We start from the raw sequence: 27,118 nt of genomic DNA, 5'->3' as shown, positions 1-27,118 counted from the left end.
TGGAGAAACTTGGTTTGTTCTCACTGGAATGATGGAGGTTGAGGGGTGACCTGATACGAAGTCTACAAGATTATGAGGGGCATGGGCAGAGTGGATAGTCAGAAGCTTTTTCCCCCCCAGAGTGGAAGAGTCAATTACTATAGGGCACAGGTTTAAGGTGCGAGGTGCAAGATTTAAAAGGAGATGTACGAGGCAGATTTATTACACAGAGGATGATGGGTGCCTGGAACACATTGCTGTGGGGGTAGTGAAAGCAGATATGGTAGTGACTTTTAACGGGTGTCTCGACAAATACATGAATATGATGGGAATAGAGGGATCTGATGCCTGGAAGGGTAGGGGGTTTTAGTCAAGTCGGGGAGCATGGTCGGTGCAGGCTTGGAGGGCCGAAGGCCCTGTTCCTGTGCTGTAATTTTCTTTGTTCTTTAATCAATCAGTTCCACCTCTGATGAAGGGTACACATTGGTGAAACATCTGAAGATGACTGGGCATAGCATACCACCTGAGGAACAGCTCCAGCATTCACAACAATCCCCTGTATCTTACATGGCCACTGGATAAAATCCAGATGGTGAAAAGATCACTCAAATCAAGTCATTCTATGTTATTTATTGCTCTATATACAGCACTCTGTTTCAATTACCAAATTTATTCATAAAAACAGCTCAATACATTTTTGTTCTACTTGCGTATAGAACTCAGGTTAGGTATGTGCATTTAGCAGAGAGCTTTCCAACAGAAGTCGTTAATTTATTGTAAAACAATTTGCACCAAAATTGAAAAATGGTCTTTCAGGCAGTAACAGCATTAGATACAGCTGACAACATAATTCAAGCATTTTCATGATAACAGTTCAACCGCAAAAAAATAAACTTTTTTTTTGGTATTTTCACTACAACTGAATGGCAAAAGTCACAAAGCTACAAATTTGTTACAATATACAGCACGGTTCACTGGGAGTACTCCTCCAGAACTCATCATAAGAAAATAACTTTGCTCAAAGTTTTCCCTGGGATGCTGCTAAACACTTGGTTCAGTTCTCTCTCACTGCTGGCCACTGAAAAGATTAGCACAATGAATAAAAGGTTCAGATATTTTCTGTTGTGTAAACTTTAGTGCAGAACATTTCCTTATTGTGAAATTATTTATGAAATGACCTGCACTTTAATTTTCTCTTGTGCAGTGAAACCTCAAATCTTGCAACAGATGTGGCTCCTCTTCAGTGGCCATGGCACGTTCAGCCTCTACAGAAAGTAGAATTTATCTTCTCCAGTACTAAAAAGAGAAGAAAGTTAAATGCTTAGTCATCAAAAAATTCACAACCAGCTTGCTGCATTATAATTGCTTTTCTTATAGCTATGGTAAAACCTGAGAATGTTGTAAATTAGCCTTTATAGTGCACCTATGCTCGCTGTGTATATTAACTGACACAGCTACGGCTTCTTACTCGAAATATGCTCAAACTGATAAGGGAAATAATGAGACTCTGGATTAATTTCAATACACAGTTGCAATTATAACAAAACCAAAAGAGCTGACAATGAAACATTTCCTCAGTTGTCACAAACTGAGCCAAATAGCTGTAAATTTATACCATTCTGTTCTAAATAAGCAAATTTGCAAAAATATGATCTTAAATATGGAAGAAAGGGAAAGTCAGATTTTTAATGGGATAATGTTCCTAGATAGTTTATATGACTTGTTTTTGCTGATAAAGTTAATAGAGTTCAACATTAAAGCTAAAAACATACAACATTTTATTGGTTACCAACCTGAGCAAATTTGTGAATTTGTTCCACCACTGCAGCAAACAAGGCACCTACACTTTCATCTATCAAACTCTGCATGTAATGAACTGCCTCCTCATCAGAAAGATCTAGGCGAAATTTGTCCTGGACCTATATGTTGGAAGAGCACTTTTAATTAAACACACTAACAAATGTGCAACTTGTATTAATAGATTTCAAACTTGTTATTTAATTTACACAATTAGTGGTACTTACAAAGATAGTACAAAACTTTTTTGTCAGGTAGGTACAGAATAAAGAAATAAACAAATGCAACTCTATTCACTCTGGTTGTGCGTCTTCCCCCTGAAATCATATACATGATGTTCATAAGCCCAAGACCAAAATTCCTTCACCTACAGGTATCTGCACCAATCCCAAGAAGGATGGGTACATTCAGCTTTGTTGGGCTCGGAATTTTTCACATTACAATTTGGTGATCTCTGTTCCTCAAGTTGCTAGTTAATCATAGAAATCATAGAAACCCTACAGTGCAGAAAGAGGCCATTTGGCCCATCGAGTCTGCACCGACCACAATCCCACCCAGGCCTTACTCCTATATCCCTACATATTTCCCTGCTAATCCCTCTAACCTACACATCTCAGGACACTAAGGGGCAATTTTTAGCATGGCCAATCAACCTAACCCGCACATCTTTGGACTGTGGGAGGAAACCGGAGCACCCGGAGGAAACCCACGCAGACACGAGGAGAATGTGCAAACTCCACACAGACAGTGACCCAAGCCGGGAATCGAACCCAGGTCCCTGGAGCTGTGAAGCAGCAGTGCTAACCACTGTGCTACCGTACCGTAGCAAGTTAAGATGTAAGGTTTTAGAAAATGACATCTACGGTAACTTAGACTAACAAAGATGACAAAGAGCTTCACTATTTCCTAATGTGTGAACAGACATTTGTAAGTGAGCACATGAGGGAAAGCCAAAGACACAAGAATGCGATATTCTATGGTTACACCTGAATTTTGTTTTAAAAAATAACCTCTTTTGCACAAGTAATATCTTCTACCAGGTTAGCACGAGAAGGCCTTGGCCAATAGGATTAAGGAAAACCCTAAGGCGTTCTATAAATGTGTGAAGAGCAAAAGGATGAGATGTGAAGGAATAGGGCCTATAAAAGGTGAAGGCGGGAAAATCTGTACGGAACCAGTAGAAATGGCAGAGGTGCTTAATGAGTATTTTGCCTCGGCTTTCACAGAGGAGAAGGACATGGGTGGATGTACTGCGGGCTTGCGGTGGACTGAAAAGATTCAGTATGTGGTCTTTAACAAAGAGGTTGTGCTGGAAAAGTCGCCGGGTCCGGATGCGATGTACCCCAGGTTACTGTGGGAGATAAGGTAAGAGATTGCAGAGCCTCTGGCGATGATCTTTGCGTCGTCGATGGAGACGGGAGAGGGGCCGGAGGATTGCGGAGGTGGTTCCTATTTTCAAGAAGGGGAATAGGGATAGCCCAGGAAATTACCGACCGGTGAGTCTAACCTCAGTGGTTGGTAAGCTGATGGAGAAGATCCTGAGGGACAAGATTTATGAGCATTTAGAGAGGTTTAGTATGCTCAAGAATACTCAGCATGGCTTTGTCAAAGGCAGATCGTGCCTTACGAACCTGGTGGCGTTCTTCGAAAATGTGACTAAACCCATTGACGAAGGGAAAGCGGTAGATGTGGTTTATATGGATTTTAGCAAGGCGTTTGATAAGGTCCCCTATGCAAGGCTTCTCGAAAAAGTGAGAGGGCATGGGATCCAAGGTGCTGCTGCCTTGTGGATCCAGAACTGGCTTGCCCAAAGGAGGCAGAGTGTGTGTATAGATGGGTCTTTTTCTGAATGGAGGTCGGTCACCAGTGGTGTGCCCCAGGGATCTGTTCTGGGACCCTTGCTGTTTGTTATTTTCATAAATGACCTGGATGAGGAAGTGGAGGGATGGGTTGGTAAGTTTGCCGACGACACGAAGGTTAGTGGGGTTGTGGATAGTCTGGAGGGATGTCAGAAGTTACAAAGGTACATAGATAGGATGCAAGACTGGGCGGAGAAGTGGCAGATGGACTTCAACCCAGATAAATGCATCGTGGTCCATTTTGGCAGGTCAAATGGGACGAAGGAGTACAATATAAAGGGAAAGACTCTTAGTACGGTAGAGGACAGAAGGACCTTGGGGTCCTTCTGTATATAAGACCCTCGTCAGACCCCACTTGGAGTACGGTGCTCAGTTCTGGTTGCCTCATTACAGGAAGGATGTGGAAAAGATTGAAAGGGTGCAGAGGCAATTTACAAGGATGTTTCCTGGATTGAGTGGCATGCCTTATGAGGATAGGCTGAGGGAGCTCAGTCTTTTCTCCTTGGAGAGACGTAGGATGAGAGGAGACCTAATAGAGGTAAATAAGATGTTGAGAGGCATAGATTGGGTGGACTCACAGAGGCTTTTTCCCAGGGTGGAAATGGCTGCTACGAGAGGATACAGGTTTAAGGTGCTGGGGGGGTAGGTACAGGGGAAACGTTAGGGGGAAGTTTTTCACACAGAGGGTGGTGGGTGAGTGGAATCGGCTGCCGTCAGTGGTGGTGGAGGCAAACTCAATAGGGTCTTTTAAGAGACTCCTGGATGAGTACATGGGACTTAATAGGATGGAGGGTTATAGGTAGGCCTAAAAGGTAGGGATATGTTCGGCACAACTTGTGGGGCCGAAGGGCCAGTTTTGTGCTGTAGTTTTTCTATGTTTCTATAATCTTTAAAACTTAAACCAGAAAATTAGCAGAGCTTTAAAATTGCATTACTCAACATTACTGGAAGTTGTCAACATATCTGCCACTCGCTATAAAAAGAACAGGGGCAAGCTGCAGACAAAGATGATGCACAATTAATTCTGCTTAGTTCAAAGGTATATGGGATTGGAGCAGCGACGGAAGATCACTGTAAAAATAGAAGAAAATTATTCTTGTTCAGTCTGAAATTGCTCTTATGACAAGTTCAAGGCAATATAAGGAAGGTTAACAGTTATATGTTCCACAGAACAAGACCCAGCGTATTGGTTATTAAAAAACAGACACGTTGCATCATTATTTTATCAGCATGTCAGGAAAGAACACCCAAGAATGCATGCTTCTGTAACGCCAGAAAAATTGTTTAGAAAAAATAATCTTCTACAAAAGGTAGAAGGTAGCTCTCAATTTGTTCCAGCAGCTAACACAACTAGTGTCTAACAGGGCACATCAATTACAAACAAATCCAAATTTATAGTGGCCTAAAATGTCTGTACAGATAACTATTATGACAGTGATGGGAAGCCTTCCACTATGGCCACCTTCCACTGTTGCAAGGAAGCTTTATTACTTCACAGTTGAATGAATTGAACAACAATGTTCCATCATGTATGGGAAAATGTTTTATTTATAAAACTGCTGGATAAGAGTTCTCCTTTATTTGATTTTCTTACAGGTTCACTTTTCAACCTTTCCTTGCATCAGGAAGTATCTCCGAAAGAAGTGGCACGCAAGAGAATCCAGGGGCACTGAAGTGAGGAAACATCAGTATCAACTGGAACAGGATGCTCCCTCAATTAGGAACTAAATTAGTCCTAAACACTTCCTATCCCACACCACAACCAGACGGTATACTTTTAACTCAAACATCCTAAAGAGGAAACATTAATTCAAAAGCAAAACCATTTAAATTTTATTCTGGAATTAAATCGCTGTCCAATATCCCAAAAAAGAAATAATGTTCAGAAAAAGTGCCTTCTTTGTCCCATCCCCTATACACCTTTACATACAAAAGTAAATGTTACAACCTTCCCTTTTTAATCCCCGAAATGCTGTGGTAAAGGAGTATATTTTGGAATCTTAGTTCATTTTCTCCATTTAATTACTATGCCAGCACTACTTCTCCATTTTTCATTCAGCTCATCTAAATCATTGTTTAAATTTTAAACATGCCAGATGTCTGTACGAGACTAATGAAAGTATCTTGGTACAGTGATTACCTCTTACATCTGTCCCACCACATAAACACAGCTTAATCAAAATGTTCTCGCTATGATAGACATAAAAGTCACCTTCACTTGTATAAAAGATTTTTAGCCATAAGGTTATGGGGGCAGGGGTGGAAGGGTGATCTTACCTGCTCATCCTGCCGTTCGATCGGCGGTGAGCTGGCAAGATCAGGCGAGAAGCAAATAATTGGGTTCGCGCCTTGTTTCTCACCTCTCTCAATCTTGGCAGCCCCGTTTTGCCGGCGAAATCAGTTAATTTAAATGTAATTAGTGAGTCCCGGATGCTATCGTCCAGGAACACTCGTCAGTGGAGGTCCTCGTCGGTGAAGATCACATATGGACTCCACCAACAGGGACCAGACTTGATGGCCTCGCCGGTGGGACTGGAAGCCTTGAAGCCTGCTGGTTGGCCAGGGGATGGGCACTGCCAGCCTGGTATCGCTCAACGGGCACCAGTGACAGGAGATCTCCCGGTGCACTGTGTACACAATGGCGCCCCTAGAGCTCAGCAGACTGCTTCCCAGCATGAATAGGCTCTGCCCCCTCCCCCTACTGGCGAAAATCACACCGGGGCTCTTCTGTTTCTAACTGCCATACGATTGCGACTGGGAGCTCCCCAAAATGGGGTAATTCTCTCCCGTTTGGCACTTAGAATTGTTTTAATGAGATCACCCCCTATATCTTCTACAAGTTGAAGATGGAATCTCGTATCAAACAATTCTGGAACCAAGCACTCATTTATGCACATCATCAGCCAAAAGGGCTGAAAATGGACAACCCTATTTGATCTTCTCCTGAGGACCTGGAAATGAGAGAGTTGTCAATATTTGATTTTGATTTGATTTATTGTCACATGTATTAGTATACAGTGAAAGCATTGGTGACAGTACACAATAAAAGTAAAATATTGTTCAGATTTGTCCTAACCATAACAAAATAAAAGTATAACCACTTCAGTTAATTACTACCCTACCAATCATCAACAAAAGGATTCTTCGTCATTCAGTTCAGGTTACAACCTCATTGGGAACCTTGATCCTTTATCCCTTGGTGGGGGGGTTGCTTCAACGAAAGGACACGCCAGTGGTTTTACACAAACTTAGTATGGAACATGAAAAAAAATTGCCCAAGGCCTTACATCTGTCCCACCACATAAACACAGCTTAATCAAAATGTTCTCGCTATGATCGACACAAGGTGAAAATCACTGCAGTCCCAGCATATCACTGCGAAAAGCATCCTCAGGCTAGTCATCTTTATTAATGACCACCCCTCTGTCATAAGGGCAAGGGTAGATAATTCTAGAATAAACTTCACCCTCCACTCTCACATCATTAAACATCAAGACATTTGTTAGGTCAGAAACTCCAAAGTGTTGTATGGAGCCCACCTGAATCAGAGGTTTTGCATCTTGAATTTGGCTCGGATAAGCATGACAGGTTTCACTTCAGGTGTGATTCAAATGACCCACTAGGGAGCTTTTATCAAACAAATTTTATTTAAGAATATAGTTAACATGTATAGTGAGAAAATTAGCAAGGACTTCGAACAATTATATATATAAACTGTACCAATCAAACCAACCCCCATAAACAACCCTTTAGGGTCAACACAGCATAGACCAAGGCTCACATCATACTGGGATTGAGGCTGTTGGTTGAATTCTGCAGTCAAATGCTCTTGAGACTCAGAACAGTTTGAAGACAAGACAGGTTCCAAAACACCAGAGAGACTCTGATCCAGCCCCCAAAAACAGCAGGCTTTCACCCTTCAGGGAAACAAGATCTTGTTTTCAGCTAACAAACAGAATTTTCAAAACAGCAGGGGGGGGGGGGGGGGGGGGGAGAGACACATCTTTTTAGCTTGCTGTCCTTTCTAAAAACACAACGGCAGTTCAGAACTAAAAATGAAACCTTAAATTCACTGGGAATAAAACCTGTCCAAAAACACATGATCGTCCTCCTAACAATGCAGGATCGTAAAACTAATCTCAGAGTAAACACAAACAACCCCATTTAAACCATATAAGTAGCAATAAAAGGAATAATTGAAGTCAGCCCAGCAGCAATGAGGAAAAAAAAACTGGAAAAGGCGGCTTACAATTGCAGAACACATGATTTAAAAAAAACACTTCTTAAAGGAACACTTTGAACCATATTCAGGCTTGCTTCACAACACACTCATCATACAGGGAGGCGATGGCCCACTAGTATTATCGCTAGGCTATTATTCCAGCTAATGCTTTGGGGACCCAGGTTCGAATCCTGCCACAGCAGCTGGTAGAATTTGAATTTAATAAAAAATTCTGGAATTAAGAATCCACTGATGACCATGAAACCATTATTGATTGTTGGAAAAACCATCTGGTTCATTTAGTCATAGAGGTTTACAGCATGGAAACAGGCCCTTCAGCCCAACTTGTCCATGCCGCCCTTTTTTTAAACCCCAAGGTAATCCCAATTGCCCACATTTGGCCCATATCCCTCTATACCCATCGTACCCCTTTAACTATCTAAATGCTTTTTAAAAGACAAAATTGTACCCGCCTCTACTACTACCTCTGGCAGCTTGTTCCAGACACTCACCACCCTGTGTGAGAAACAATTACCCCTCTGGACACTTTTGTATCTCCCCTCTCTCCTTAAACCTATGCCCTCTAGTTAGACTCCCCTACCTTTGGGAAAAGATATTGACTATCTAGCTGATCTGTGCCCCTCATTATTTTACAGACCTCTATAAGATCACCCCTCAGCCTCCCACGCTCCAGAGAAAAAAGTCCCAGTCTATTCAGCCTGTCTTTATAACTCAATCCATCAAGTCCCGGTAGCATCCTAGTAAATTTTTTCTGCACTCTTTCTAGTCTAATAATATCCTTTCTGTAATAGTGTGACCAGAATTGCATACAGTATTCCAAGTGTGGCCTTACCAATGTCGTGTACAACTTCAACAAGACGTCCCAACTCCTGCATTCAATGTTCTGACCGATGAAACCAAGCATGCCGAATGCCTTCTTCACCACTCTGTCCACCTGTGACTCCACTTTCAAGGAGCTTTGAACATGTACCCCTAGGTCTCTTTGTTCTGTAACTCTCCCTAATGCTCAATGCCCAACCATTAACTGGATAAGTCCTGCCCTGGTTCAATCAAAATACATCACCTCGCATTTGTCTAAATTAAACTCCATCTGCCATTTGGCAGCCCACTGGCCCAATTGATCAAGATCCCATTGCAATTGGAGATAACTTTCTTCACGGTCCACTATGCCACCCACCTTAGTGTCATCTGCAAACTTACTAAACATGCCTCCTATATTCTCATCCAAATCATTAATATAAATGACAAATAACAGTGGACCCAGCATTGATCCCTGAGGCACACCACTGGTCAAAGGCCTTCAGTTTGAAAAACAACTGTCTTTAACCACCCTCTGGCTACTGTCAAGAAGCCAATTTTGTATCCATTTAGATACCTTGCCCTGGATCCTGAGAGATTTAACCTTATGCAACAACCTACCATGCGGTACCTTGTCAAAGGCCTTGCTAAAGTCCATGTAGACAACATCAACTGCACTGTCCTCATCTACCTTCTTGGTTACCCCTTCAAAACACTCAATAAAATCTGAGAGACATGATTTTCCACTCAAAGCCATGCTGACTGTCCCTAATCAGTGCTTGCGTTTCTAAATGCCTGTAGATTCTGTCTCTCAAAATACCTTCCAACAATTTACCCACCACAGATGTGAGGCTCACTGGCCTGTAGTTCCCAGGCTTTTCCCTGCAGCCCTTTTTAAACAAAGGCACAACATTTAACAATCTTCAGGCACCTCACCCGTGACTATCGATGATTCAAATATCTCTGCTAGGGGATCTGCAATTTCCTCCTAGCCTCACACAGTGTCCTGAAATACATTTCATCAGGTCCCGGGGATTTATCTACCTTGATGTGCTTTAAGACCTCTAGCACCTCCTTCTCTGTAATATGTACACTCCTCAAGACATCACTATTTATTTCCCCAGGTTCCCCAACATCCATGCTTTTCTCAACAGCAAATACTGATGAGAAATATTCATTTAGGATCTCACCCATCTCTTGTGGATCCGCACATAGATGACCTTGTTGATCCTTAAGAGGCCTTACTCTCTCCATTGTTACTCTTTTGCCATTTATGTATTTGTAGAAGCTCTTTGGATTCTCCTTTGCCTTATCTGCCAAAACAATCTCGTGTCCTTGAGGGAAGGAAATCTGCTGACCTTGCCTGATCTCGACTGCATTTGATTCCAAAGTCACAGCAATATGATTGACTTTCAACTGCCCTCGGGCAACTAGAGATGGGCAATAAATGCTAGCCAGCCAGCGACATCCATGTCCCATGAATGAATGAAACTAAGTGCTTGGTAAGACCACGTCCAACAGGGTATCACTCAAGCACCAAAGTCCCAATCTTCAATTACACCTTAAACATTAATTTCACCATCAAATTCTTAGGAAGATCAGATTATCAATTATGCAAAGCGTCAATGGATCTACCACAATAGCAAAAAAGGCTCACATTTATATAGAGCTTTTCATGACCACCAGATTCTCAAAGCAGTTAAGCCATTAAAGTAGTTTTTGAAGTGTAGTCACTGTTGTGATGTAGGAAACATGGCAATCAACATGTGAAAAGCAAACTCCCACAAATACTAATCATCATGGCTATTTAATCTGATTGCGATGTTGACAGTGGGATAAATATTGGCCAGTACTCCCACACTCTTCTTCAAAATAGTGTAGTGAAATCTTATACAATTACCCAAGCAAGGGGGATAGGGCCTTGGCTGAATGTTTCAAGAGCAAGAGAAATACTGCTTTCTCTTGTTAAAGAGAAAATTAAACCTACATGTTCGACTGGATTCTTGCCGCCGGACTCGTTATCCAACCTTTCCACCATTGGTGCACTGTGGATGTGGTATACATTGTGCCAACTCAATAAATTATATTGACAGCAGCCCTCTGCCTTACGAAGGACAAGAGCAACACCGAACTGAGGACATCACCTCCAAATCACAAATCAGCTTGACTTAAGAATGTGTATGAATATTCCTTAAATCAGCACCAGGTCAAAAATGGTGAATTTCTCTGGAACACCACAAAGGTGATTCAAGGCAGTCTACCATCACCCAATTTAGGATGGGCAATTATTGCAGCTTTGCCAATGTGCTCATATCCTGGGAACAATTATTTGAAAATAGTCAACTTGATTCAAATCTTTCATTTCTCCTTGTTAAAAGTAACTGAACATTTTCTTTTCTGGAAGGGTTCATTAAATATAAGTGGCAGTTCCTGACTGTTTAAATGCACCTTAATGTCACCAGAGTTATTACATCCCTCTACATGGCAGTAGCAGTTTCTATTTATCAATCAAAACTCTGCCTTACGATTTAGTAGCCACAATCCAACTAGTCATGTTGTAGGAAGAAAAATAAATTTGTTTTTGGGAGCAAGTGAAGAACATAATACATTAGAAGATTACAACGATCTAATGCATTAAAAGGAGTATGGGTGCTCACCTTCCTCATGTCTGAAAAAATATAAGCATGTGAAAAATCCAACTTGAAGGGGTTACATTTTCACAAGGTTTAAAATCAATCTCACTTAAAAAGGTCATAAATACTCATAAACACCAATATTGATTTGGATCCAAAAGAATTAGATTTTAGTTACTATATTGGAATAATTGTATTATCTAAAATTGAGATTGTCAAGTTTAAGAGAAAATATTATACACTGGTAAGCAAATTAAATGACTGGTTTCAAAATTACCTTTTTCACAGTCTTGTCAGGCTCCAAAGCAATGTCTGGAATATTGGCATCTACCATTAGCGAGAACAGGTTCAGAATTAGATTAGAATATCTGGAAAGGAGTAAATATTTTAGTGATTATGGATATTGAACAGACTGCTTTGCATTCACATTTTCAAATATTTACTTCAACCTGAAAATTACTTCTGCCGCCTCTCGAGGAGAGAAGTTAATTTAAATATATGCGACTTGCACAGTATCAAGCAGTAAAGAAGGGCTATTGTATAAGATTTTAGATCTATCATTAGTGCATAGAACAAAGTTCAGAGGTTAGGCTACAAGATCAAAGTTGGAATAATCAAAACATTAAATTCAATAAGTTGTGTATTATAAACACAAGCTTTGTATTACACACAAATTTCTACTTCCTAGATCATAGGAATCATAAAATTCCTACAGTGCAGGAGGCAACCATTCAGTCCATCAAGTCTGTACCAACTCTCTGACAGAGCACCTTTACCCACGCCCTATCCCCATATTTACCCTGCTAATCCCCATAATCTACACATCATGGGACACTAAGGGGCAATTTAGCATGGCCAATCCATCTAACCTGCACATCTTTGGACTGTGGGAGGAAACCCACGCAGAATATGCAAACTCCACATGGATAATAAGACCATAAGACCATAAGACATAGGAGCGGAAGTAAGGCCATTCGGCCCATCGAGTCCACTCCACCATTCAATCATGGTTGATTTCAACTCCATTTACCCGCTCTCTCCCCATAGCCCTTAATTCCTCGAGAAATCAAGAATTTATCAATTTCTGTCTTGAAGACGCTCAACGTCTCGGCCTCCACAGCCCTCTGTGGCAATGAATTCCACAGACCCACCACTCTCTGGCTGAAGAAATTTCTCCTCATCTCTGTTCTAAAGTGACTCCCTTTTATTCTAAGGCTGTGCCCCCGCGTCCTAGTCTCCCCTGTTAATGGAAACAACTTCCCTACGTCCATCCTATCTAAGCCGTTCATTATCTTGTAAGTTTCTATCAGATCTCCCCTCAACCTCCTAAACTCCAATGAATATAATCCCACGATCCTCAGACGTTCATCGTATGTCAGGCCTACCATTCCTGGGATCATCCGTGTGAATCTCCGCTGGACCCGCTCCAGTGCCAGTATGTCCTTCCTGAGGTGTGGGGCCCAAAATTGCTCACAGTACTCCAAATGGGGCCTAACCAGTGCTTTATAAAGCCTCAGAAGTACATCCCTGCTTTTGTATTCCAAGCCTCTTGAGCTAAATGACAACATTACATTTGCTTTCTTAATTACGGACTCAACCTGCAAGTTTACCTTTAGAGAATCCTGGACTAGGACTCCCAAGTCCCTTTGCACTTTAGCATTATGAATTTTGTCACCGTTTAGAAAATAGTCCATGCCTCTATTCTTTTTTCCAAAGTGTACGACCTTGCACTTGCCCACGTTGAATTTCATCAGCCACTTCTTGGACCACTCTCCTAAACTGTCTAAATCTTTCTGCAGCCTCCCCACCTCCTCAATACTACCTGCCCCTCCACCTATCTTTGTATCATCGGCAAACTTGGCCAGAATGCTCCCAGTCCTGTCATCTAGATCGTTAATATATAAAGAGAACAGCTGTGGCCCCAACACTGAACGCTGCGGGACACCACTTGTCACCGGTTGCCATTCTGAGAAAGAACCTTTTATCCCAACTCTCTGCCTTCTGTCTGACAGCCAATCGTCAATCCATGTTAGTACCTTGCCTCGAATACCATGGGCCCTTATTTTACTCAGCAGTCTCCCGTGAGGCACCTTGTCAAAGGCCTTTTGGAAGTCAAGATAGATAACATCCATTGGCTCTCCTTGGTCTAACCTATTTGTTATCTCTTCAAAGAACTCTAACAGGTTTGTCAGGCACGACCTCCCCTTACTAAATCCATGCTGACTTGTCTTAATCCGACCCTGCACTTCCAAGAATTTAGAAATCTCATCCTTAACGATGGATTCTAGAATTTTGCCAACAACTGTGGTTAGGCTAATTGGCCTATAATTTTCCATCTCAATGCTGGAGTTGAACCCAGGTCCCTGGCCGTTGAGGCAGTAGTGCTAACCACTGTGCGATAGAGCCGCTGTATAGGCTTTTCTAGAAATAACCACTGTCATTCCTCATGTTTTTGTTGTTCAGAGATATTTAAACAAATTGCTTAAAGATTGCAAAGTCAGATACATCCAATAAACAACCAAACAGCAACAATATATTGCCTCTATTGATTAAACCATTCTCTATTAACTGCATTTTATACCATTTAGTCCATGTAAAAGATCCATTTTGTTCTGAACCTGCTAAAATTGTTTGTTACCTGCTGTGCCTTCTACTTTTGGATAAATTGCAGATTTCACAGAATTATTCGGGTGCAGAAAAAGGACATTTAGCCCATTGTATCTGCACCGGCTCTTTAAACTAGCATCATAGCTTACTGCCATTCTCCTGCCTTTTCTCTGTATATTATCAGCTAATACAGTCTTGAATGCTTCAACCACACTTCCAGGCAGTGTATTTCAGAGCTGAACCATGCGTTTTGTGAAAAAGCAGTTTGTCACATTGCATTTGTTTTTTTGCAAGTCACTTTAAATCTGTGCCATCTTGTTCTTTATGAGAAGAAACAGTTTGTCCCTATCTATTCTGTCCAGCCCCCTCATGATTTTGAGCATCTCTATCAAATGTCCTCTTAGCCTTCTTTTCTCCAAGGAGAACAGTGCCAACCTCTCCAATCCATCCTCATAACTGAAGTTTTTCATCCCTGGAACCATTTTTGCAAACCTCTTCTGCACTGTCTCCAATGCATTCACATCATTCCTATAGTGTGGTGCCCAGAACCGAGTACAATATTCCAAATGAGGTCTAACTAGTGTCTTGTACAGTATTACCTCCTTGCTCTTGTACTCTATGCCACTATTAATAAAGCCCAGTGTACTATACGCTTTATTAACTGCTCTCTCCACCTGGCCCACTATCTTCAATGATACAGGTTCCTCTGTTCCTGCACACCTTTTAGAATTGCGCCCAAAGAGGAAATGCTGGAAAATCTTAGCAGGTCTGGCAGCATCTGCAAGGAGAAAAAAGAGCTGATGTTTTGAGTCCAGATGACCCTTTGTCAAAGCTAAAAGGCTCGAAATGTCAGCTCTTTTCTCTCCTTGCAGATGCTGCCATACCTGCTGAGATTTTCCAGCATTTTCTCTTTTGGTTTCAGATTCCAGCATCCGCAGTAATTTGCTTTTTTATTTTAGAATTGTACCCCTTGTGCCCCAAATCAGGAAAAACAAGGGTCCCAATGCCGACCCCTGCGCAACTCCACTACAAACCTTCCTCCAGCCCAAAAACATCCATTGACCATTACTCTCTGCTTCCTGGTATTCAGTCAATTTTGTATCCATGTTGCTACTGTCCCTTTTATTCCATGAGCCATAACCTTTTCACTAATCTGTTGTATGGCACTTTATCAAACGCCTCAAAGTCCATGTACAGCATATCAACAGTATTACTTTCATTGTCCCTTTCTGTTACCTCCTTAAAAACTCCAGCAAGTTAGTTAAACATATTTGCTTTTTAGTAATCCATGCTGATTCTTCCTAATTAACCCACATTTTTCCATGTGACTACTAATTCTATCTTGAATCATTGTTTCTAGACACTTGCCTACCACCGATGTTAAACCGTCTGGCCTGTAATTAATGGGACTATTTTTACACTTTTTTTGAACAAGGGTGTAACATTTAACATCTCTCCCGAGTCTAAAGACTGGAGGGTTATGGGTGGCACCCCTGCAATTTCCATTCTCACTTCCTTCAATATCCTTGGATGGATCTCATCTGGTCCTGGTGCCTTGTCACCTTTCAGTACCAACAGTCTATTCAACACTCCCTCCTGATCAATTTTGAGCCCTTCTAGGAACAGTTTCTTTGTCTGTCACCATGTCCTGGGTAGTATCTATCAACCCCCTTGGTAAAGATGGATGAAAAGTATTCATTTAACGCCTCAGCTATGCCCCAGGTCCTAATTGACCCTACTCCTCCTTTTACTATTCATATACTTGTTGAAGACTCTGGGATTCCCCTTTATGTTAGTGCTAGTCTTTTCTCAATCCCTCTTTGCTTCTTTAATGTACTTTTTTTTTTACTTCCCCTCCGAACCTTCTTGGTTCTTAACTGCATTTCCTACCTGACACCAGCCATATGCACACTTTTTCTTCCTTATCTTATGAAGTGGGAAATTTTTAATTAGTTAATAAGGTACATTTTGATACTGACAAGACTACCAGTAAAGAGCTGAATGCTCTTTGACATAAAGTTAGTAAGGCAGTGAGACTAATAGTTTACACAGATGTGGATGCAGTAAGAGAATTGAACAAATCATTATGATTTTAAAATATATATACATTTTCTTATTTTTAAATGTATTTTAAATATATGAATCATTGCTCACTTCAGCTAAAAGCAGGTAAGGGGTGATGATAAAGGCAAAGAGTTCAGAAGCAAAGGCCTGGGAACCCTGTAGTTAGCGAAATTCTTATCAGAAAGTTTCTGGTGTGGGAACAAATTTTGCAACATTATGAAAAGGCTCAATTCATTGTCTACACTTAGGACAAGTACATGCTTGGACACAGAACCATGTGTTCATCCAGGCAATGATCTGGTGGGAATGTGCACTTTGACCCTTGTAGCAAGTGTCGAAGGTAATCAGGAAGTGACTTTAGCCAAGATGGGAATTAGCGTCCGGATTAAATGGGCAAGTGAAATATTATACTGGTTGGTAGAATGCAATTGGCTGAGGTGAATGTCAGAGACTATTTTTGATGTGTATATACTAAATGTAATTGATTTTAAACTAACGCAAGTCAGGAATAACTGATAAGAAAAACTATAATTGATCTGTTTTTGATTGTAAATACCAGATTCACCGGAGTGGTTCTGTTGCTCTATTCCAGAACTACTTAACCCTTTTAGTGATCTCAGAGCAGCTGCTTGCTTTGTTTTTTGTTAAATAAATGTTACATCCTCATACAGAGATATCTACCTTGTGTGTTTTTGTATTGCCTGTAGTTAAAGACAGTACCGGCCATCTCAATTACTCCACAACAGTCTTTATTTCAATCTTCTTTTCCGTCCAGGGAGCTCTGGATTTGTTTGCCCAACCATCAGCAGGTCTACCTGCTGTATTATCTTCTACCATGTAGGGAATTCCACCTGTTGGTGTGACGTCACATTGGCGGGATTTACAACAGGTCCAGACCAAAGAGGACCTGCTCAGAGTGCATAGATAAGCACAGCCCCCAGAGTGGGGGAAAGAGGGTTATGCTTGGGCAGTACCCTGGCAGTGTCCCCAGTGCCCAGGCACTGGGGTGCCTTTTTTTGTCAAGATCTTAGGTTGAGCCTGTCCTGCCAGTGGAACATTGTGGGACCTCCTTCCAGGATTCTTTCTTACTTTTCCCACCTGAGTTGACACTTAATCAAAAAATTAAAAATTCCAATCATAGAAACTAACTTTGAGGTTATCAACATGCCATAGCATTATTGTTAGGATACAGTTTACACCAGTTACTCTAAGGAACTTCTGCTCAAAACAGTTTAATTAATAGACAAATATCATCCAATTCAGTAGCAGCCTCAAAAGCTCATGGGTTCATGCCTCACTCCAGACACTTGAGGACATGATCTAAGGCAGTGGTTCCCAAACTTTTTTCACTGGGTCGCACTTTCGGAATAAAAATTTGCTCGCGCCACACCGAATGCATTTCTTATCAATAAAAAATTCGAAAACAAAAAAAAAACTCCTCGCAGTGCTTGATTCATAACATAGAACACAACTACTTTATAATATGATCATTGGACATCCAGAAAGTATAAAACAATGCTTGTTTAAACCATGTTTAAATGTTTCTTTGATTGTCCTTGAATCTTCCCGCCACACTTGCCAGCCTCTCTCGCCGCACCAGTGTGGCGTGCCGCACCCTTTGGGAACCACTGATCTAGGGTGACACTTCACAGTATTGGGAAACTGCCGCATTGGTGGAGATTTTACATTTCAGAGGAGACATTAAACTGATGTTCCTTATTCCCTCTAAAGTTGGGATGCAATTGATCCACTTATCTCACTAGTTAACTCCCTACTGTTTATGGGACCTTGCTATGTGTAAAATGGCTGCCACTTTTACCTGGATAATTAATGACTACACTTCAAAGGTACTTCATTAATTATGGAGCACATTTGGGATGTCATGAGGAGGTAAAAAGTGTTTTATCAATGAAGCCCTTTGCTTTGCAATTTGAATAAATAACTTCTAGTTGAGGGTGGACTGCTATCTTTACAAACCAGAGATGCTTTTCAAAAGCTTTTGCTGAAGAAAGGCCCTTTGTAGATTGATATAGTGAAATGGAAATTGAGACATGCATTACCTTCTCAGGTGCAGAAAAGCAGTGTAACACTGTTTACGAAATTCTTGGTACTGTTCACTTTGCATTCCACCCATCCCTTCTACCATCTCTTTACTTAGCTTCATAGGGGGTGGCAGAGGCTTAGGGTCACGACCCAAAATATATCCAAAGTCTATGTGAAACAATTTCCCTGCAACAGGACAAATAAAGCAAACACAGATTAATCTTAGCATTCTGTTTTTTTTTGAGAAACAGCATTGCTTCAAAATTCAGCGGATTCTTATTGGCTGGAGGAAATCGACAAGTGTAGTGGCTCACTACCAAACCTTTAGCAGAGTTGATTGTCAACATAACACTAAACAAGTCTGTTTTACATTTATACATCACACTGCATAAAAAGGTCTTCTGGATTCGAAGTTGTAACATTTTGAGACTGAAATTCCTTTCCGTCTGTTTTGAGGCCTTTTCCTTTTAGAAAATGAGAACCTATTTCTAGCCCTTAAATTAATGTACAGAAATCTTATATTGTGCTTGCAGTATGGTCATTAATGCATTTTTATAAACTCCCTCTTCCTATCAACTCAAATTTATTAGCAGGCTGAGATAGTCTATACTTGGAATCAATTCTGTTCCTTATCCAATTCAGCAAACCCTCCAGCAAAATGGGAAAATTATCTTTTCCAGACAGGTTTCATCTCCCTCTTGTTTAAGAAATCAATTTCTCCTCAAACTACACAAGAACTGCTGCCACAATGCAGGAAAGATTAATTCAAACTACAGCATGCAAAGTATGTAATGCTGGAATGTTAATCTGTTTCTACTTCATAGATCAAGCATAGATTTGACCACCCACCCATTAACGTTTCCTTTGTACAGTCAAGTATTTTCTCCATTACACAGTTCCTGCTTTTGCCAATCTTGAATGATAGGCTCATTCTGAGCACTCATGCAAGAATTTCTCTAGAAATGAGTACTGCCCAACTGTACATTTCCCTTGGGTACCAATTTAACACTAGCTACACAAAAAAAATAGTTGCAAAAAAATTCAACTTTAACTGTCAGCATTCCAGTCAGCTGAGCTCCCAGTGACCCACTGACTTGCTTTATTTAATATATATATTTTTTTAGCTGGAAAGAGCAAGTAAGAAAAAATACATGGGTAAAGATTTTTGAAAATGGAATGGTTTTGAAAATACAAATTTTGAATTATTTGTTATTAGTAGACTGTTCCACATTTCACTCAAACTCAACCTAGTTAGTGCCAGCACAAATAATGAAAGCACCATTATATATATAATACTTCTAAGGATTAATCAAAAACATGCAATGGTCCATGAGAAAAAAGACAATTGATGGCAATTCTAAACAATGAGGGGAAAAAGTGATCTCAATAAGAAAACAAGATAATCCTTTAATTTGTCCAACTCCTTCCATTATTTGACTTTTTTTTGATTCATTCATGGGACATGGGCATCGCTGGTTGGCAAGCATTTATTACCCATCCCTAGTTGCCCTCGAGAAGGTGGTGGTGAGCTGTCTTCTTGAATCGCCGCAGTCCATGTTCTGTAGGTTGACCCACAATGCCGTTAGGGAGGGAATTCCAGGATTTTGACCCAGCAACTGCAAAGGAACGGCGATATATTTCCAAGTCAGGATAGTGTGTGGCTTGGAGGGGAACTTGCAGGTGGTGGTGTTCCCCTTAATTTGCTGCCTTTGTCCTTCTAGATGGAAGTGGTGGTTTTCAAAACTTGCCTGAAGGGGGACTGAATGAAAACATGGCCCTTTGTGATTTCTAGTCAGAGCTGTCAGTTTACTATCAGAGGGCTCTTAGAAGATGTTCCATACAAAGCGATTTACTATAAATGCTGACAAACATATCGCACGAAGCTGATGGATTGCAGTGGCTGAGATCAATCTTTTGAACTCGAGAACACCAATATAAACGGAGCAACTGAGATTCTATAATAAACTAAAATATATTCACAATAATTTGATATTTTCTAGAGTTAGCCCTTGCTGAAAATATTTTAAAAAATGGAATCACAGGTTACATGTTAAAAGAAAGCCATTAGCGTTTCAAAGGACCACACAATGAGATACCTGGTTTTGCCAACTCGAAGTAAACACATTTTATTACATACTTAGGAAATTAAAGTTAACATTGTTATATCTTAGTGAGATCGAGAAGAAGGATCCCTGAAGATAAAAAAAAACATGCCTCAATGCAACGTAACATTTGTACATCTCAAGATCATGAAGTACTCTTCTGCCCAAAACACACGCACTCCATTAGGATGATACACTGAAAGAACCTGATATGACAATGCAAAAAGATTAAGGATGATTTTAGGTCTGTAGAAACCTGCCTTACAGAGCCAGAGAAAAATGGCAAACAGCACAAAATGCTGCACTCTACCTTTGTTGTCCTAAAGACACTGTTACAAAATAGATACGCAGTGCCATCTACTGAATTCTTCCTCAAACTGAATCTATTCATAAAAATCAACAAATCTTCAATGTTCAGGACATCTCAATGCGAGTTTTAGAAATATGAAAAAGAAATGGATTCTGAAGCAATTCCAAAGAAATGCATAAAGCTCTGGATCAGAATGACAAAAGCGGTACATTTGTTGGAAACTTACCCGTTTTTGTTAGCAGCAGGTTATCCAAATGTCTGTCTCCAACTCCAAGTATGTATGTAATCACACAATACCCAGCTGTCAACAAAATAAAATTGCCCAAATGTTAAAACTTCAATATAGATTTAATTAATGGAAACTCCCCTCTTCCAAGTTTATATTTATTTTCAGCTCAAATGCTAATTCCAGAAAAAAAAAATCACTAATTTTACAACTAAGTTCACTCAAATATAGAATACAATCACAGAATTCCTACAGTGCAGAAGGAGGCCATTCGGCTCATTGAGTCTGCACCGACCACAATCCCACCCAGGTTCTATTCCCGTAACCCCACATATTTACCCTGCTAATCCCCTGACAGTAGGGTCAATTTAGCGTGGCCAATCCACCTAACCGCACATCCTTGGAGTGTGGGTGGAAACTGGAGCACCCAGAGGAAACCCACGCTCACAGGGGCGAACATGCAAGCTTCACTCAGACAGTGATCCGAGGCCGGAATTGAAACTGGATCCCTGGTGCTGTGAGGCAGCAGTGCTAACCACTGTGCTGTCAAGGAAGTTACTACTGGAATACAAGCCTTAACTTAATAAGGAACAATTTTCGAGGTTATAAAATATTAAGTACTTTGCACCAGCTTGCTAAGTGATGTTCTTGAAATTATACAATATGAATACTAGCATACAGATGCTTAATGTTTCATCTGAAATTCCTCTCTGATAATGTATTTCGTTCTACTCATTTTAATTATTGTCCTCCTACCTATCCTAACTATAATCTTACTTTAACTTGCTTCTGCCTCCATGCTCCTACTGTTCATTTTTTTAAAACTTCCATTTGGGAAATCAGAACATAAGTTTCCCACACAACTGAAGGCAATCCAGTCAATCAGGTATTTAGTTTTTAATTTCAAATACAGGAGGGTGGTTTCCAACATAAATACATGTTGGTAGACCCTGCAGCAAGACAGTATCGAGGCCAGCCCACAAAACTCAAAAGATTAGTTAAGAACTGATTTTCATTATACAAAAGAACAAAGAAAATTACAGCATAGGAACAGGCCCTTCAGCCCTCCAAGCCTGCACCGACCATGCTGCCCGACTGAACTAAAACCCCCTATCATTCCGGGGACAATATCCCTCTAGTCCCATCCTATTCATGTATTTGTCCAGGCGCCCTGTAAATGTCACTACAGTATCTGCTTCCACTATCTCCCCCCGCAGCGAGTTCCAGACACCCACCACCGTCTGTGTAAAAAAACTTGCCTCGTACATCTCCTTTAAACCTTGCCCCTCGCACCTTAAAATTTATGCCCCCTAGTAATTGACTCTTCCACCTGGAAATTAAGTTTAATAAATTCGCACTTGTCTATGAAACATTAGGCTGAATATTATCTCTTTTAAATTAATGTCAGGGCAATGATATGAGCACAACTGAAGTTTTGACCTGGCAAATGAAGCTGAATGAACTCAAAATTGTAAAACTACCCTTTTGGATCCATTAGATGTGCTGAAATAATCATGAATTATTCTAAAGATTAAAATATCAGATAAATATTCTGGAAGACAAGGAAGAGTCATTTGGGACACCATAAACCAAACCTACACTTACTACAGATCTATGCCAACTATCCATACTGCTTATCTTTAGATTACAGTGCTGAAGATTAGCAAGGAAACTGGCTCTCCCTGGAGAAGACCTGGAAGGTTTTTTATAACATAAGGTCAATCACATTTTACTAAAATGTGGAGGATAATTAAAATTAAATTTTAAAACTCCGAAGTGAAAACACACTATGATCATTGTGAACAAATGCTATAGCATTGGGTATTTGGCCCTCCCACTTTAGAGGTTTATTTGGTGTTTTGATCTACGGTATGTAAAAGCTGTGTTTAGAAAAACCTTTTGCAAGCATTCGGAGTAAAATTATAATTTTCAGACTAGTTTCCTTTTTGCTTTGCACTTTGGCCCATTCACTTGCTCTATTCCCTGCAACCACTTGAATTTATTTTTCAGATATTCATCCAAACTTTTCACTGGTTTTATTTCCATCATTATTTCTGATAAGCTGTTTCGAACTCAGCCCCTTTGCATAAAGAAAATCTCATAACCTTCACCTTCTTTCTTTTAATGATCTTAAATTGATGCCCTCTAATATTTAACTGATTATTAATTCATCAAACCTACCGATAATTTGATCATTTCTATCAGGTCTCCTCATATCCTTATTCTTTCTTGTTTCTTAAGGACTGAAGCTCCTCTGCCATCAGGTAAATCTCTTCCTCATTGACTATATCTTCCCTGAAGTAGGACATCTAAAATTAGACTAATATTTTAACTGTAGGCTAACCAACTTGTCAGTGCACTTTTAAAGACTGTGGGAATGCGTTTGTTTCTCTCAATTCATGCTCAAAAGAACAGGATCTTATCTGCTGGACTCCATATTATCGCGTTCAACAACTTTAGATCATAACCTCTGCCTTCATCTTGTCCTGTGAGTTTTTTCCCTTTTGTTTTTTTTGGGTCGGTCTTGTCTTGTTTCTTTATCCCTTCATGTTGCATTAAGATTGTTACTATGCAGCCATTCACGCCTCATTTGTTTCTTTCCTAGATCCATTCCCACTCTGGTTGTTGCATCTTTTGTTACTTAATCTCCCCTGATCTCCACAAACCTTCGCATTTGTTTCAAAAACAGTAACTGCTGGAAAGCTCAGCAAGTCTGACAGCATCTGTGGGGAGAGAATAGAGCTAATTTGTTTTTAATACTTTTCCAATTCAATCAAATCAAGTCCAATTCACAGTCTCAGCAAGTTGAGACATTTCCGATCCAAGCTGACAAGACAGGGTATACAACCCTTTACCCTGTCTTGGGCCTGATCTACATGGGCCAAGCTGATTGGAGTAGGCGGAGGTTTCCTCCTCCAAGGCTTGATCTCATTTGCATCTTAGCCAAAAGGCCGAGATGCCGCTTTTAAAAATTGCTTCATATGAAAATGAAGCTTAAATGCAACCCAATGACCTCAACCAGCATCCGCCTAACTACACTTGATCTTAGCCAAAAGGAATAGAGCTAATGTTTCACGTCTAGATGATCCTTCGTCAGAGCTCCAGCATCTACAACATTTTTGATTTTGTATTTCTGTATGTCTATCCTACATTTATATTACCTGCTGAGCTTTCCAGCATTTTCTGTTTTTGTTTCAGATTCCAACATGCGCAGTATTTTGCTTTTATTTTTCCCTTTTGTTTTTCCAGCCCCCTCCCCACACTGGCTTAAAAACTCTTAAAATTCCAATTCTCCTCAGTTCTGCTGAAAGATCGTCATGACCCAAAACATTGGGCAGATCTGACACCGCCAGAAATCCAGCGCTGGGAGATGCTAGTGGGACACGAACGTGTGCACGAATCTCCTGGCCCGTTGTGCTAAAAAATTAGTGCAGCGGGAAGGGAGAATCGCAGCTATTAACATAGGGAAGGCGATGGCCTAATGGTATTATCGCCAGACTATTAATCCAGAAACTCAGCTAACGTTGTGGGGACCCTGGTTCGAATCCCACCATGGCAGATGTTGGAATTTGAATTCAACAAAAAGCACCTGGAATTAAGAATCTACCGATGACCATGAAACCATTGTCAATTGTCGGAAACAAACATCTGGTTCACTAATGTCCTTTGGAGAAGGAATCTACTGTCCCTACCTGGTCTGGCCTATATGTGACTCTCGAGCCATAGCAATGTGGTTGACTCTCAACTGTCCTCGGGCAATTAGGGATGAACAATAAATGTTGGCCAACCAACAATACCCATGTCCCATGAATGAATAAAAAAACTGTTTTGCTGCATAGATACTATCTGACCTGCTGAGTATTTCCAGCAATTTTTGCTTGTATTTCTGATTTCCAGCACCTGCGACATTTTTGATGTTGTATTTCTGTTTCTCTATCCTATGTAACATTTATATCTCCTCCTACACATTCCTTTCAAAATTCACCACCTCACATTTTAACTATTCTAAATTTTATTGGCCATTGAACTGTACAATTAGCATGTCCTAAGATCCTTAGCACCAAAAATCTGAAGAGAAATGCAACCTACAAACTATTATTTATACGCAAGTTTTCACACATACGCTGACAACACCCAGTTCTACTTCACCAGCTCTCTTGATTCCTCCTCTGTTGCTAAATTATCTGACAGGTGGTACTGGATGAATAGTAATTTCCCCCAATTAAGTACTGGGAAGACCTATCATAATAGAGTCCACTAGCTAGCTACCAACTCCATAACGCTACTGGCAATGTTCTGAGGCTGAATCAGACTGTTCACAACCTTGGTGTGATCCCATTGTCCATAACTCTGTTTCCATGTTCTTACGTGCACCAAGTCCTGTTCGCTTGTCCCCCGCCTTCGTGCTTGTTAACTAACAGTGGCTTCAGGCAACATCTCGATTTTAAAGCTTCTCATCTTTGTTTTTAAAATCACTCTTAAGCCACTTCTGATCTCTGTATTCACCTCCAGCTCAACAATCCTCAGATATATCTGCACTCACCTAGGCAATTAAAATCACTGATTTTAATTGCTCCATCATTGTGGTCATAACTTCGTTTGCCTAGGACTGAACCTCAAAGTTTCTCCCTAACTTCTCTACCTCACTTCCCTAAACTACTGCACGGATGAAGCTTTTGGCCATCTGCCCTCAAATTATCTTTTAGGGCTCAGTATCAAAATTTTACTTTAGATTGTTCCTGTGAAGTGGGTTTGGGTTGTTCTATTATGTCAAAGGAGTTTTATAAATACAACTTGTTGCTGTTGAATAATGGTCCCAAAGCCAATTCCTGACTTTTTGTACCTTAGAGCATAAAAATGTTAATGAGCCACTACCGCCTTCTGCTTTTAGCAAACTTTCTGTGCTGCCACATTCTTTGTAAATGTTGTGTGCACATTGTAAATTTTGTCATGTCTTCTAAATAGCATTATATCAAATTCCTATTGAACATCTCCATTTACTTTATCTCTTACTTCTTTAAATGGAGTCCATGTAACATTTTCTATCACACTATCTTAATCACCAAGGCGCAGTAGACTATGGTCCAAGTGCTGGTAAATGGGATTAGTATAGGTTGGTATTTGATGATTGGCATAGACTTGGTGGGCCAAAGGGCCTGTTTTGGTGCTGTATGACTAAGATTACTGCTCAGGAATGAGCTTTGGACCCAGTCCATGATAAAGAATTAAATATTTTTCCTTTCCCACAAATAACCATATCTGAGGTAACAGTCTATTAGAATAATTACTTCTCTGTTCATCATATTTACTTACCGCAGCTTTTAACATACGTGTCCATAACTTCAGCACTGATACCAGAGGGCCCTTTTTCATTGGGTGCATGTTTTCTGAAAAAGTTCTAGAAAATGGACAATTGAAGGCATTAGGTTACAAGAATTTTTGGGGACATTTTTGGATTAAGAGTTCTTTCTCACTCAAAATTAAGAGATTTTTCACATTGCATTTTCACAAAAGGTACTTCAGTATTTAGATTCCGAAGTACAAAATTACCATGATCATATAACAATGTAAAGTTAATTGAAGGAAATTAAAGCAAAGTTGCTCCAACCCCATGACCTGATCTGCTTCCAGCACAGGCAAGAATGTGTAGCAATGGCACTTATCTCATAAGTGTCCCTCTCCAATCCAAGTGTGAATGGTTTGTGATAATATATATCCAATTTAAGTAAATAAAATAGTAAAATGGGCGGCACAGTGCCATAGTGGTTAGCACTGGTGCCTCACAGCGCCAGGGACCTGGATTTGATTCTCGGGTTGGGTTACTGTCTGTGCTGAGTTTGCACATTCTCCCCGTGTCTGCGTGAGTTTTCTCCGGGTGCTCCGGTTTCCTCCCACAGTCCAAAAGACGTGCCGGTTAGGTGTCATTGGCAATACTAAATTCTCCCTCAGTGCACCCAAACAGGCGCCAGAGTGTGGCGAAGAAGGGGATTTTCACAGTAACTTCATTGCAGTGTTAATGTAAGCCTTCTTGTGACACTAAGAAAATAAACTTTACAAACTTTACTACTTAGTTAAAAATGTGATTACGTTGTGAATGGGTATGCAGGCACTATACATGTCAGCTTATATTTGTAAATGCAAGTTTACGTTAATTACAATTGTTAAAACTGTACTGTATTTAGGTCTATAAAAAATTATTTGCTACATGAATACTTTAAAATGGAAAATAAATTCTGTAAAAGGATATGTCTGTTTTTTATTTACTTACAAAATGGTCATACTAGAACTCTAGGAACTTGATGAAATGGTTTAGGGAAAAGCAATGATGTATTAGTTGTAAATTTGAAACTTATCTAGTAAATGGTCTGGATTATGTTTTCAAGATTGAATATATTAAGAAAATTATTTCCTTCATCTAATTTAAAGTTCTAGGGAAAAGTATAAATTTAAATAAAAT

General features: G+C 40.3%; 1 protein-coding gene across 2 annotated transcripts in view; it reads right to left on the bottom strand.

The window, feature by feature from the left end:
* Positions 1–596: 596 nt before the first annotated feature.
* Positions 597–27,118, bottom strand: part of pik3c3 (phosphatidylinositol 3-kinase, catalytic subunit type 3) — a 131,978-nt gene continuing 105,456 nt past the window's right edge. For both annotated transcript variants that reach the window (XM_078222077.1, XM_078222087.1), the window contains 6 exons: positions 25,975–26,059; positions 20,662–20,736; positions 18,041–18,209; positions 11,587–11,677; positions 1,773–1,898; positions 597–1,275 (listed from right to left, as the gene is read on the bottom strand). In XM_078222077.1, the coding sequence (XP_078078203.1) occupies positions 1,261–1,275; positions 1,773–1,898; positions 11,587–11,677; positions 18,041–18,209; positions 20,662–20,736; positions 25,975–26,059 (561 nt within the window). In that variant the 3' untranslated portion in view covers positions 597–1,260. The remainder of the gene's footprint in view (positions 1,276–1,772; positions 1,899–11,586; positions 11,678–18,040; positions 18,210–20,661; positions 20,737–25,974; positions 26,060–27,118) is intronic.

This window comes from Mustelus asterias, chromosome 1 (assembly GCF_964213995.1).
Source record: "Mustelus asterias chromosome 1, sMusAst1.hap1.1, whole genome shotgun sequence".
NCBI classification, from domain to species: Eukaryota; Metazoa; Chordata; class Chondrichthyes; order Carcharhiniformes; family Triakidae; genus Mustelus; species Mustelus asterias.
The sequence above is the reverse complement of the archived record's forward strand: the minus strand, read 5'-3'. Positions and strand labels throughout refer to the sequence as shown.